The 12,231-nt window shown below is 42.7% G+C and overlaps 1 protein-coding gene across 9 annotated transcripts in view; it reads left to right on the top strand.

Annotated features, from left to right (window-relative positions):
- The first annotated feature begins 5,086 nt into the window (after nt 1-5,086).
- STAU2 (staufen double-stranded RNA binding protein 2) overlaps nt 5,087-12,231 on the top strand; it is a 220,675-nt gene continuing 213,530 nt past the window's right edge. For 2 of the 9 annotated variants that reach the window (XM_014539844.1, XM_014539848.1), the window contains exons 1-3: nt 5,102-5,175; nt 7,136-7,188; nt 8,106-8,160. Coding sequence is in view for 2 of the 9 variants with exons in the window: in XM_014539847.1 (XP_014395333.1) it covers nt 5,158-5,175 (18 nt within the window). In the remaining 7 variants the exon portion in view is untranslated. Of the gene's footprint in view, nt 5,176-7,135; nt 7,189-8,105; nt 8,161-12,231 lie in introns of all 9 variants that reach the window. The other 7 variants (XM_014539847.1, XM_005866375.2, XM_014539842.1 and 4 more) reach the window with 6 other exon arrangements.

Below are 12,231 nucleotides of genomic sequence, written 5' to 3'. Positions count from 1 at the left end.
AAATGTGTGATGAAGAGAAGAGGACTTTGAACCAGACCATATTGGGTTTTAATCCTAGCAATGCACTATGGGAAAGAAACCTAACTTCTGGAAAGATGGGGATAATACCTACATCCAAGGTGATGAAGATTGAGTTAATGTAAAAATGGCAAAATAGCCCAGCCGGTGTGCTCAGTGGTCGAGTGTGGCGCTATGAACCAGGTGATCATGGGAACCTGATCAGAGCACACGCTGGGGTTGTAGGCTTGAGCCCACACATGCCCCGCAGGGGGCCTGCAGGAGGCAGCCGATCAATTGATGTTGCTATCATTGTTTCTCATCATTAATGTTTCGATCTCTTCCTCCCTCTCCCTTTCTCTCTGAAATCAATAAAAATATATTTTACAAAATGGCAAAATATGGCACCCAGCATTTAAAATTGGAGTCTGATAAATGTTAGTTTCCTTTTCCTCTTGGCTGGTGGTATTTTTATTTATTTATTTTTATGGGAAAAGTTCATGAAGTGAGACATCTATATACATAGAATCTTCCATAGACTCTTAGGACATATTAAAATTCATACTAACTTGTCACTTTTTAAAAACATAAAAGCAGTTTTTTGGGGATGCCTACTTTTAAAGAGAAATGAAAGTGAAAAAGATTTTTAAAACACTTTTTAAGGACCCCAGGCCTTTTTTAGAGTAAGGAGCTTGGAGTTGATATTTAGGTTTATAGTAGTATGGAGTCTTAAGGATGGAGATAGGACATGCTTTTGCTTTCCAAGTTGTCCAAAAAAGGCATTTAAGGGAGGACTGTGGAATGGATGATGATATAAAAATGTATAGGGAGATTAATATTGCTGTTTTATAAAGCAGTATTTAATTGTTGAGGATTTTATAGGTTTAAGCTTGCCTTTCAGTTTACCAGATGAGCCAAGTGTAATTCGTATCAAAAGCAGTGGGTTTTACCAGCAGTGCATGTCAGAGTCCTCATGGGAGCAAGTCCTCCCGCACTGAGCAGGGCCCTCTCTCCATGGAGCCCGCCTGCTTCCGTTTAGTAGCCGGAATCTGAAACTGCCTGTTCTAAGGTGCCTGACTGGGGACCCCTGTAGGGCATTTTTGAGGCATGGGGCTAGGTTTCTTAACCTGTAAATTGGAATGCACTGCCTTGATATTTTATCAAATTGTTTTAAATATAGGATACTGGACCAGGCATGTCTTTCAAGAAGAAGTGAACTGTTAAAGATGTGTCATGGTGGGCATTTTGAATTGTCCACAGTATAGTTGTGAATCATAAATTTTATATTGATGTAAATTTAATAGAATTTGTTTGTGAAAAAGAATAGGTTCCTGCCGAAACCGGTTTGGCTCAGTGGATAGAGCATCGGCCTGCGGACTGAGGGGTCCCAGGTTCGATTCCGGTCAAGGGCATGTACCTGGGTTGCAGGCACATCCCCAGTGGGAGATGTGCAGGAGGCAGCTGATTGATGTTTCTCTCCCATCGATGTTTCTAACTATCTATCTCTCTCCCTTCCTCTCTGTAAAAAATCAATAAAATATATTTAAAAAAAAAAAAGAATAGGTTCCGAATGTGACCCAGTTACCTCTCAGGTGCTGTGATGGATATTAGTTTCATGTTTTAATGTATACAGATTTTGATATTATTATTGTGAAGAAAAGGATTGCAGAATATTTAAAATTGCCAGGTCCATTTTAAGCAAATAGGTGCTTTTTTTTTTTTTAATGTTTTTATTGATTTTTAGAGAGCGGAAGGGAGAGGGATAGAGAGATAGAAACATCAATGAGAGAGAGGAACATCATTGATTGGCTGCCTCCCACACTCCTCCACCAGGGATCCAGCCGCAACCCTGCAACCTGGGCTTGTGCCCTGACTGAGAATCTGACTGGGAATGGAACCAACGACCTCTTGGTTCCTGGGTGGATGCTGAGCCACCCAGCTGTTTTTTTTTTTTTTTTTTTTTTTAATTCTCATTTGAGGATATTTTTCCATTGATTTTTAGAGAGAGTAGAAGGGAGCGGGGAGACACAGAGAGAGAAACATGGAGACATCGATTGGTTGCCTCCTGCACATACCCCAACCAGGGCCAGGGATCGAGCCTGCAATCTTCGTATGGGCCCTTGACAGGAATTGAACCCGGGACCCTTCAGTCCGAGGGCCAGTGCTCTATCCACTGAGCCCGGCCAGATCGGGTGATGCTTTCATTTTTTCTTTATAAAACTACCTTTTTATATCAGAAGATTAGAACTTTTTTTAAAAAAAAGGTACCCCTGTATCTTACTGTGCCTACTGCTCGGAATCAGCCACCAGTGGTACCAAATTCGAATACTGAAGAATGACATAGGCTCTAAAGATAAGCATTTGTAAGCTGTAGAGGTTTACATTAAATAAAAACAAAATGGGATTTCTCAACTTGGGTGAGTGCTTACCAAATAATGTTACATTCTAGGAAGTAAGGCACATGAAATCACTGAGATGCTTTTGGTAGTTCATTTACATTTTAACTTCCAAATGAATTTTTCCCAATTAAAAAATGAAAATCAGATGGGTCTGTATTTTTAGTTATCGCTAGTATATTTTAATATCATTTGAGTAATGCCACACATTTTAATGATTTTATCTTTTGAATAAAATATACATGTTTAAGTTTTATAATTCGCCACTTTTTAATTTTGCACAGGGAATTAATTCTTTTTTGGCCTACTTACATATGTTAGTTAATACCTGAAGCACCATAGGGTTATAGAATTTTAGAGTTGAACCAAACTGTCTTATTTATTGTTGCATAACAAACTATGCCAGAAATTAAGGGCTTAAAACATTTATTACCTCAGAAATCTGGGTACAGCTTATCTGGGTGCCTGTGGCCCAGGTCTCTTATGAGCTACAGGTAAGCCGTCATTGGGGCTGTAGTTTCAGCTGAAAGCTCGACTGGGGGAAGATTTGCTTCCAAGCTGGTTCCTGTGGCTCTTGGCAGGATTCACTTCCCAGGAGGGAACTGGGCGGAAGGCCTCAGTTTCTTTAGGGCTGGTGGCCTCCCTCAGTCCTTTGCCAGGTGGGCCTCTCCACTGGGCAGCTCGCATTGTGAGCTGGCTCCCTTCTGAGCAGACAGGTGAGAGACACAGAGCAGCTATATGTCGTTATAACTGCTGTTGTCCAGTTGTTAGAGGCTGCCAGCTACAAGGACTTTATTTTGTAAAGACTTAAAAAAAAAAGATATGAAAGAAAAAGAACCCAAAGATACACAAAGTGCTTAGTAATTTACCAAGGCTCACAAGGTCACCTCCTGAAGAGCTCGGACTCAATCTCAAATGCACGGCTGCTCAGGCCTTGGGCTGTTTCTATAACATATGATTCTCTTGTAAGCTATAAAATGCTGAGGTCACTATTGTAAGAAATAGATTGAAAACCTCCAAAGTCATTTAGAATTGACCCCGGTTTGTCATTTCAAAAAAATGATAGGCAAACGTACACACACATTTATAATAGGCGTGTGTGTATATATGTGTGTGAATATGATGTATCTGTGCGTATATGTGTTTCTCAAGAACCTTTGCTTCTGAGGGAAAGTTCAATATTAAAATTTTACAGCATAAAAGTTTATACACAAGTATAAATTATACAACTTTTGTATATAAAAACTTACTGCTTTTTAGGTAAATTTTTTTGGGGGGCTGTGTACATAATTTATTTTTTAAAAATATATTTTTATTGATTTCAGAGAGGAAAGGGGGAGAGAGATAGAAACATCAACGATGAGAGAGAATCATTGATCGGCTGCCTCCTGCAAGCCCCACACTGGGGATCGAGCCTGCAACCCGGGCATGTGCCCTGACTGGGAATCAAACCGTGACCTCCTGGTTCATAGGTTGACGCTCAACCACTGAGCCACGTTGGCCGGGCCATAATTTATTTTTTATGTAAACTTACCGTTAAAAGATCCCATGATTTATTTGTTTATAAGTTTGTGTTGTTGCCCTTCTTTGGTATCTATATTTTAAAGTTAAGTGTACAAGAAATTTGCCACATGAAAAGAAATCCCACCATGGTGAGGTCCGATCCAGAAGGAAACACATTTGAATGTAACACTGGGATGTGTCAGGATCGGTGATTTTCCTTTGGAAAATCTCATGAGAAAATTTTTTTTATTGTTGACACTCTTACCGATGTCCCCGTTTCCCCCATGTCTGCCTCCACCCAGCCCCCCCTCCCCCGGCCTTCGCCACTCTGCTGTCTGTGTCCATGGGTTATGTTTATATGCTCTTTGCCTAATCTCTTCACTTTCTTTCATCCAGTCCCTCCTCTCCCCCTCCCCTTTGACTTCTGTCAGTCCGTTTATGTGAAATTTTAATGTGCATGCTGTTTTTATAATGGTGATAATAAAACCACAAACAAAAGTCTCCAGGTAGGTAACCTTACTGTGTACTCTTTCTTGTGCCAAACTGAGAGAATACGTGTGTGTTGCATCTTTAGGCTTAATTTATCTTATAGGGGATGGGAACAAAGCCTCAACACCTTATTGGAGCAAGCGGAGGGGATATTAAATATTAATCTTAGTATATGTTAGAGATGGGGTAGTATATATTAAATATAAACTTTTAGATCATTTTAAGTTTCACTTTTGCTGGAATTGTCTTAGAACTCTAGAACCGGGGGAGGGGCGGTGGGGTGGGGAGGGGCACTTTATTCAGCCTAGATTTGCGCAGTCCAGAATGGTAGCCACTAGCCACATGTGCTTATGTAAATTTCAGTTAATATTAAAGAAAAGTAAAAATTTGCTTTCTTGGTTAAAAAAAAAAAAGACTGTACCCTTTTATGTAATGATGTTTACTTTGAATTTATATTAGTTCACACAAACACTCCATCCATGCTTTTGTTCCGGCCCTCCGGTCCAGTTTAAGAACCCATTGTGGCCCTCGAGTCAAAAAGTTTGCCCACCCCTGGGCTAGAGGCTACCGAACTGGGCGTTGCAGATAGAGAACATGTTTATCGTCCTAGACCTAGAGAGTTGTCCATTTTATATCTGATTTTGATCAGGGATGTGTGTTACAAGTGCTAATCCTTGGATTCACCAACTAAGCTCAACTTTATTTCTCCGTTTCCATTTTCCAGATTTTGGAGCCGTGAGGGATCCAGCAGTTGGGTCCATATTGCTTTAACATGCTTCAAATCAACCAGGTGAGTTTGTGTTGAGGCCTGTCATACGAATGTGGTGCTTGGGCCATATACCCCGTGGCACGTTTTTACCTGGCTTTTCTGTAACCATAACCTGACCACCGCTTCCTAGAGCAGTTACACGCTAGCTCTTCTTCGCAGGCGGCCGTGCAGGGCAGGCTGTTTGAGGATTACAGCGGTAATCCTGAGTGGTGATAACTTTCAGGAGCACTGAGCGGGCTTGGCAGGTTTGCTGGTTCCTTTTGATGTCGCGTCCCTCCAGGACGAGTTGGCGTGTTCAGAATGCTGACCATTGTGATCCGTCTTCCGTCGGTGGCAGTTCTGCGGACTGCAAGCACTTCTAGTGACAAATCTTGTGAAGTGGTCGTATCGGTGTGTTAAAAAAAGGTTCCTTTCTAGGGCACTGGAAAAGGCGAGAAGGAAGTGCTCTGCTAAATAAATGACAACTTAGCATGCCTTAGATTCACTGAAAGAAATAGTTTTCTTGGGTCTTGGCATTTCTCCAAGAACTTTATACCCTTAATCTTATCCTTTCTGAACAAATCGGGCATTGTATCGTAACTGTAGTATTAGAAAGCACTTTATTTTATTTCATGTTTGCAAATCCAGAGAGAAGTTTAGATGGCAAAAAATTATTGTATCGTAACTGTAGTATTAGAAAGCACTTTATTTCACGTTTGCAAATCAAGAGAGAAGTTTAGATGGCAAAAATTTTTTTTTCTTTTAAAAATATTTTTATTGGTTTCAGAGAGGAAGGGAAAGGGAGAGAGATAGAAACATCAATGATGAGAACCATTGATTGGCGGCCTCCTGCATGCCCCACAATGGGAATCAAGCCCGCAACCTGGGCATATGCTCTAACTGGGAATTGAATCATGATCTCGTGGTTCATAGGTCAATGCTCAACCACTGAGCCACACCAGCTGGGCTAGATGGCAAAATTCGATTGCAAAAGTAATTTTTTGTGTGTGATTTGAGGAAGTAATGCAGGTCTCCCTCCCCTCCCCCCACCCCACCTGCTTACCTTGCCCAGGACATGCCCCGTTCCTGTGCACCACACGCCGTCTCTAATGACTTCCAAGTTTACTCCTGGTCTCGACCTCTTCTCAGCTCCAGAGTCACATAGCAGTGACTGGCCTGATCTCTTAACTTGGATGTCTTTATACATCTCAGATTTAGCACGTGCCCAAGAAACAGTCTCACTGTTTCAGTTCTCCCAGGCTGTTTCAGTTCCTTCACGGGGCAGGGTCATTCCCACCGCAGGGACTCTGCGAGAGCACCTCTGCCTGACCTCGCTGTTCCCCTGCGCGCGGCCTCTCCCATCGGCCTAGTATTTGCTCTCCGGGCACCCTGCCTGCCCTTCTATTGAATGACATCCTGACATTTCCTTGACATTTAAATATGTCATTAGTTGTTTAATGTCTGTTTATTAGATATCCTGTAGCCAAATGCTCCCTGGAGCTAGTGACCTTGCTTGCTTACTCTTGTATCTCAGGTCCTAGTAGTTCTTGTTGGGGATAGTGTTCATCTATTTGCTGAGTGAGTGGATGAACGGTGCAAGGGTTGTGATGAAAGCGAGGGTATCTGCATTCTTTTTAACAGCAACCACATAATGGTGTTGTTCGTTCTGGGGCTAGATGACGCTTGCTTTACACAAATGCCATTAATGTAAAATCTCTCCCTTCTGCAAAGTTGTTCTTTGATTTTCTCCTGGCATTGGAAAATTTTCTCGTGCAATAAATACTGCTTTCATCCAAGCCATCACTGATAGTGGTTAAAGGCATTTCAGAGCTGCACTGTGCTTAGGCGGTGAATCCCTACTGCATGCGTTCACGGAGCTTCTGAGACATGGCGGCAAACTGTGCTGTCCGTGTGAAGTTGCCTCTAGACGACCATGTGGACACCTGCCCTTAATGCTAGGGGTCCGATTAGAATAATTTGTTTTATATTCTGCTGCACACAGATGGAATTGATCATTTTGTGCCAGTCAACATCACTGAAAAGTAGCGTTCATAGGTGAGTCCCACTCAGGATTTGCTAACTGTCCATGCTGCTGGTCATGTTGAGTCAGGCACGAGGAGTGGTTCCTAAGCGACCATCTGCATGGCCACAGCGGGTCCTTGGGTTTTGGCTAGAGATCGTCCCCACTGCCTGCGGCCGTGCGCGCTTTGCTTGTCGTAGACATGTATTGCGGACTCACTTCAGGAGCCTCTCTTGCTATCGACTAAGTGTTGTCCCCCCAAATGTTCCAGCCTGAAGGGAAGAGTTACCCTCATTTGGATTGCGGAAGCTATAGAGAAGACTTTCTCTTATTCTCTTATACTGGATTCTTCAACCTCTGAGTGATTTTATGTTTGCTCGTTTTCACGGTGACCGCTCTCCCTGCAGAGGAGGATTCCTGAGATAATGTAACAAAAGGCGATGGAGGCCGACCTTCCACTCATTGCTCGTTTTCACGGTGACCGCTCTCCCTGCAGAGGATTCCCGAGATAATGTAACAGAAGGCGATGGAGGCCGACCTTCCACTTGGAGCAGTGGAGGTTTTTATTATGTGATCTCAGCACTGTCTTTAGGATTAGGACTCAATTTTTATTTGGGAGGTCCTTTTGTTGTCTTAAAATGCCTGAAGAGTACTAACAAATCCTCCTGGGTGTGTTTCTGGTACTAATTAAAACCTAGGCTATTGAATACTAAGTTATTTGACTTTTTTTAAAAAAAAAATTAACCCTGCCTGACATTATTCTTATTAGGAATTTGGGAATGATCATGTTCTGTTAGAATAATGACACTTTTCCTTTAAATTTGTGCTCCTCAATTTGACTTTTGTCTGGAGTGTGTGTTGTGATCCATGTGCAACTCATGTAGAAAAGTTAAGTGGTACAAATAAGCAAAGAGAAAAAAAAATCACAAATAATTCCACTATTCTTTTACAGAGATTATCACTGCTAATATTTTGGGGTGTATACTTCTAGATATTTTTCTACGCAGGTATGTTTTTGTGTGAATATATGTTGTTTTAAAAAATATGTGTATACAGCACCTAATATTCTGAAGTGAGTTCATAATCATAGTTTGGAGGTACTAAAATTTATTTAGTCAAACCCTTATTGTTGGACAGATTGTATATTATAATTAGTGCCATGTAATTTTACATCTGTAGTCCTTGGTCCATTATTTTCTTGTAATTAAGTATTAGAAATAGAAATACTAGTCAAAGGGGTATGTAGATTTTAAAGATACTTAATGCAAAAATACTAAAAATACAAAATCTCATTTATTAAAAGTTTATTAGAATGCCTGTTTCCTTACATCCTTGACACATTTTCAATGTTGGCCAATTTGTCTGACAAAAAGTGTTACTTTAATTTGCATTCCTATGATTTGCATATATTGGTTCTTTTGGATTTGTCTTTTGTGAATTGCTTATTTGTGTCCACTGCTCTGTTTTTCTTTTTCTTTGTAAATAAAATTCTTTTGATTATACCCCCTTGAGAATATTGTGAGCTACTATTTATAATCATTGCCTTATATATTTCTTAATTTATTATTCAATAATTAACTAATGAAAACCTCTGTAGGAGTTTGGTATAGTTTTGGCCTTTCTCCCTGATGATTAATTGTAAGTCCCTGGGGGAGAGGAAACCCATCTTACCATGAAGTTGTAGCAAATATAAATGAAGAAGGCACATGTGCTGTGAAATAATATGTTAAATCGAGTGGCTGACGTGGGGCACATTTTTGGGGATTAGTTGGTGAGGCACACTTGACAGGGCGGCTGTCTGCAGGGTTGGGGAGTCTATATTAGGCAGCAGTGGCATCGGGAAAGCCCCGAGCAGGGGATTCAAAGAGGTCTGATTAAAAAGAAAAAATGCTAAAAGTTAAAATAAATAAAAGAGGTCTTGGTTCATAGGTTTTTTGTTTTTTTTAAAAAAATATATTTTATTGATTTTTTACAGAGAGGAAGGGAGAGAGATAGTTAGAAACATCGATGAGAGAGAAACATCGATCAGCTGCCTCCTGCACATCTCCTACTGGGGATGTGCCCGCAACCCAGGCACATGCCCTTGACCGGAATCGAACCTGGGACCCTTCAGTCTGCAGGCCGACGCTCTATCCACTGAGCCAAACCGGTTTCGGCTTGTTTTTGTTTTGTTTTTTTTAATGGTTTCTTTTAAAGAGGTTTGGTAGTAGGTGCTGGGAACATGGACTCTAAGAGGAAGCGCTCAGGCCTGATCGAGTGGAGTGGAGAGCAGGCAGGACGGAGCAGAATTTTAGTGCCCCCTGCAGGGTGGAGGGAGCCCGGGGTTACACTGGGAGAATAAAGTGGCACCAAGATGCACTGTAAAGTGTGTCTGCCCTTCAGGGCCTCAGGAAACACAGGCCTGGAGTGTAGAGCTAATGATTCCCATCTCACAGGATTGTGCTGAGGTGACAAAGGCAAATGCTTAGTGCTGGTCTTGGGACTATTGCTGCTGTGCTTGGTGTTAGTATGTTGTCACCGTGTGCATGTCGCTGTTGCTATTGCTGCCTGGCTCTGGAGACTGGGGGGAAAGGTGGACGTTCAGGTTGGTCTGTTTGGGGGAATGGAGCTTGACCCTTTCCTGAGACCAGTCAGCTGCTGCTCTCCTCCCCTTTCCTGCCGCAGGCACAGGAACTCTATTGTTTTCTCTTACAACCTGCTGCTACTCACTCTGAGTCATTTTTCTCTCCAAGTCTGGTTGTGGAGTAGGATCTACAGTCCGCCCATCTCTGTTGAAGCCACAGGAAGCAGCCCGCACTTAGGGGACTGAAAAATAGTCAACTTCTCTGAGAGTGTTAGCTGCCATGTTGGGAAGAGCCCAGTGGAGAGGCCCACGTGGCGAGGAACTGAGGCCTCCTGCCAACAGCTGACAAGGCGCTGAGGCCTGTGGCCTCAGTGTGTGACTGAGCCTTCTGTGGAGCAGATCTCCCACCCTTTCAGGCTCCCAGCCCTGGCCCACTGGCCCACTGACCCCTGACCCCCTGACCCCTGACTGCAACCTCACGAGAGATCCTGAGCCAGAACCACCCAGCTTAGGCTTCTCCTTGATTGCGGAACCTCAGAAACTGTCAGGGGAGGTTTGTTAGGCAGCGATAACACATACCCTTCCTTTACAAACAAGTAAATATGTGAACAGTGGCTTTTAGACGCTGAATGACAGGTGGCAGCAGCCTGTGATCCCTGAGAATGGAAGCAAATGGGAGCAGCCCTTCTGTTGCAGTTTATGGAGGGCCATGAGGCTGTTCATAGGCTGCAATGCAGGGAGGAGGGACCGGAGCAGAGCCCAGGCTTGAGGAGCTAAAACACAGGGAAGAGTTCGGGAAGACCAAGAATTGCAGGGCAGAGGACCAGAGAGCAGGGAGCTGTGTGGGACAGGCGGACGGAGTGTATATTGCAGTAGAGGCGTGCACGCCAGCGTGCGTGCATTCTGGAGATCTGCAGAGGGCTCCCCTTCAGTCTTTGGCTGAGTTTTGATCCGTAGATGGTGACAGGACCTAGGCAAAGCCAGGGAAAGAACTACTGGAAAACAGTAAGGAAACAATCTCCAGAGCTCACGGAATGCTGGGGATAGTTTGTGTCTCCACTGTCCAGAGTGTAAATACCTTGTGATATATGGGGCACTGGGGAGAGTCCTCAGGAGGCTCCAAGTAATCCCAAGTAACTTAATTGTACACAAGAACAAAGTCCGGCACTATTTAGAGGCATAAAACCCACGTCAGAACCCAACAATGTAAAATTCAGGCTTTTTGTCATCCAATCAAACACTAAAATGCTTGCCTCAGCTGTAATAAGGGACAGAACATCTAGGCAGAAGATCAGCAAGGAAACAGAGGACTTGAACAAAATATAAACCAATTAGACCTAGTAAATATGTACAAAACACCCAGCAAAGCAGAATACACATTTGCAGGTGAACATAAGACTCTCCACGAATAGACCATTTGTTGAGCCACAAACAAGTTTCAATACATTTTTTTGTTGTTAATTCTCACTGAGGATATTTTTCCATTGATTTTTAGAGGGAGTGGGGGGGAGCAGGAGAGAGAGAGACACATTGCTTGGTTGGCCTCCCGCACATGCCCCAACCAGCTCTGAGGACCGAGCGAGCCAGCAACCAAGGTACGTGCCCTTGACTGGAATCAAACCTTCAGTCTGCAGGCCGACGCTCTAACCACTGAGAAACTGGCTAGGGCAACCACTCTTAAATAACCAACAGATCAAAGAAGAAATCACAGGTGAAATTAGAGAATAATTAGAGACGAATGAAAATGAAAACACTATATACCATAACTTGTGAGATGCAGTGAAAGCAGCGGGAAATTTATAGCAGTAAACACATAAAGCAGCCATTTCAACCTTTTTCATCCCATGGCACCCATAAACTAATTCCTAAAATTCTGTGGCACACCAAAAAAATACATTTTTTGTTGATCTGACCAAAAAAGGGTATAATTTTGATTGATTTACAAAAATAAAAAATAATAGTAATTACCTACACTTTTTATTCCAAAGTGAATTTTTAAGCCTGGCTGGTGTTGCTCAGAGGTTGAGTGTCAACCTATGAACCAGGAGGTCATGGTTTGATTTCCGGTCAGGGCACATGCCTGGGTTACAGCTCGATCCCTAGTGGGGGTTGTGCAAGAGGCAGCCAATCAATGATTTTCTTTCATCATTGATGTTTCTATCTCTCCCTCTCTGGAAATCAATAAAAATATATTAAGAAAGATATCAACAGTTCTGGAAGTATACCAAACTAAATTCACAAGCACACTCATTGATTACAATTATAAAACGACCAAACGAAACAATAACAACAACAAACACAAACAAAGTGACTTTAAAAAAAATCTGCCCAGCCACGTGTAGCTCAGCGGTAGAGCGCCAACCTAGGAACCACGAGGTCACCAGTTTGATTCCCGGTCAGGGCATATGCCCAGGTTGTGGGCTTGATCCCAGTGGGGGGGCGTGCAGGAGGCAGCCAATCAATGATTCTCTCTCATCATTGATGTTTCTATCTCTCTCTCCCTCTCCCTTCCTCT

The sequence above is a fragment of the Myotis brandtii genome, unplaced genomic scaffold (genome assembly GCF_000412655.1).
Source record: "Myotis brandtii unplaced genomic scaffold, ASM41265v1 scaffold23, whole genome shotgun sequence".
In the NCBI taxonomy this organism is placed as follows: Eukaryota; Metazoa; Chordata; class Mammalia; order Chiroptera; family Vespertilionidae; genus Myotis; species Myotis brandtii.
Note: the sequence above shows the minus strand (reverse complement) of the source record. Positions and strands in the feature narration are given on the sequence as shown.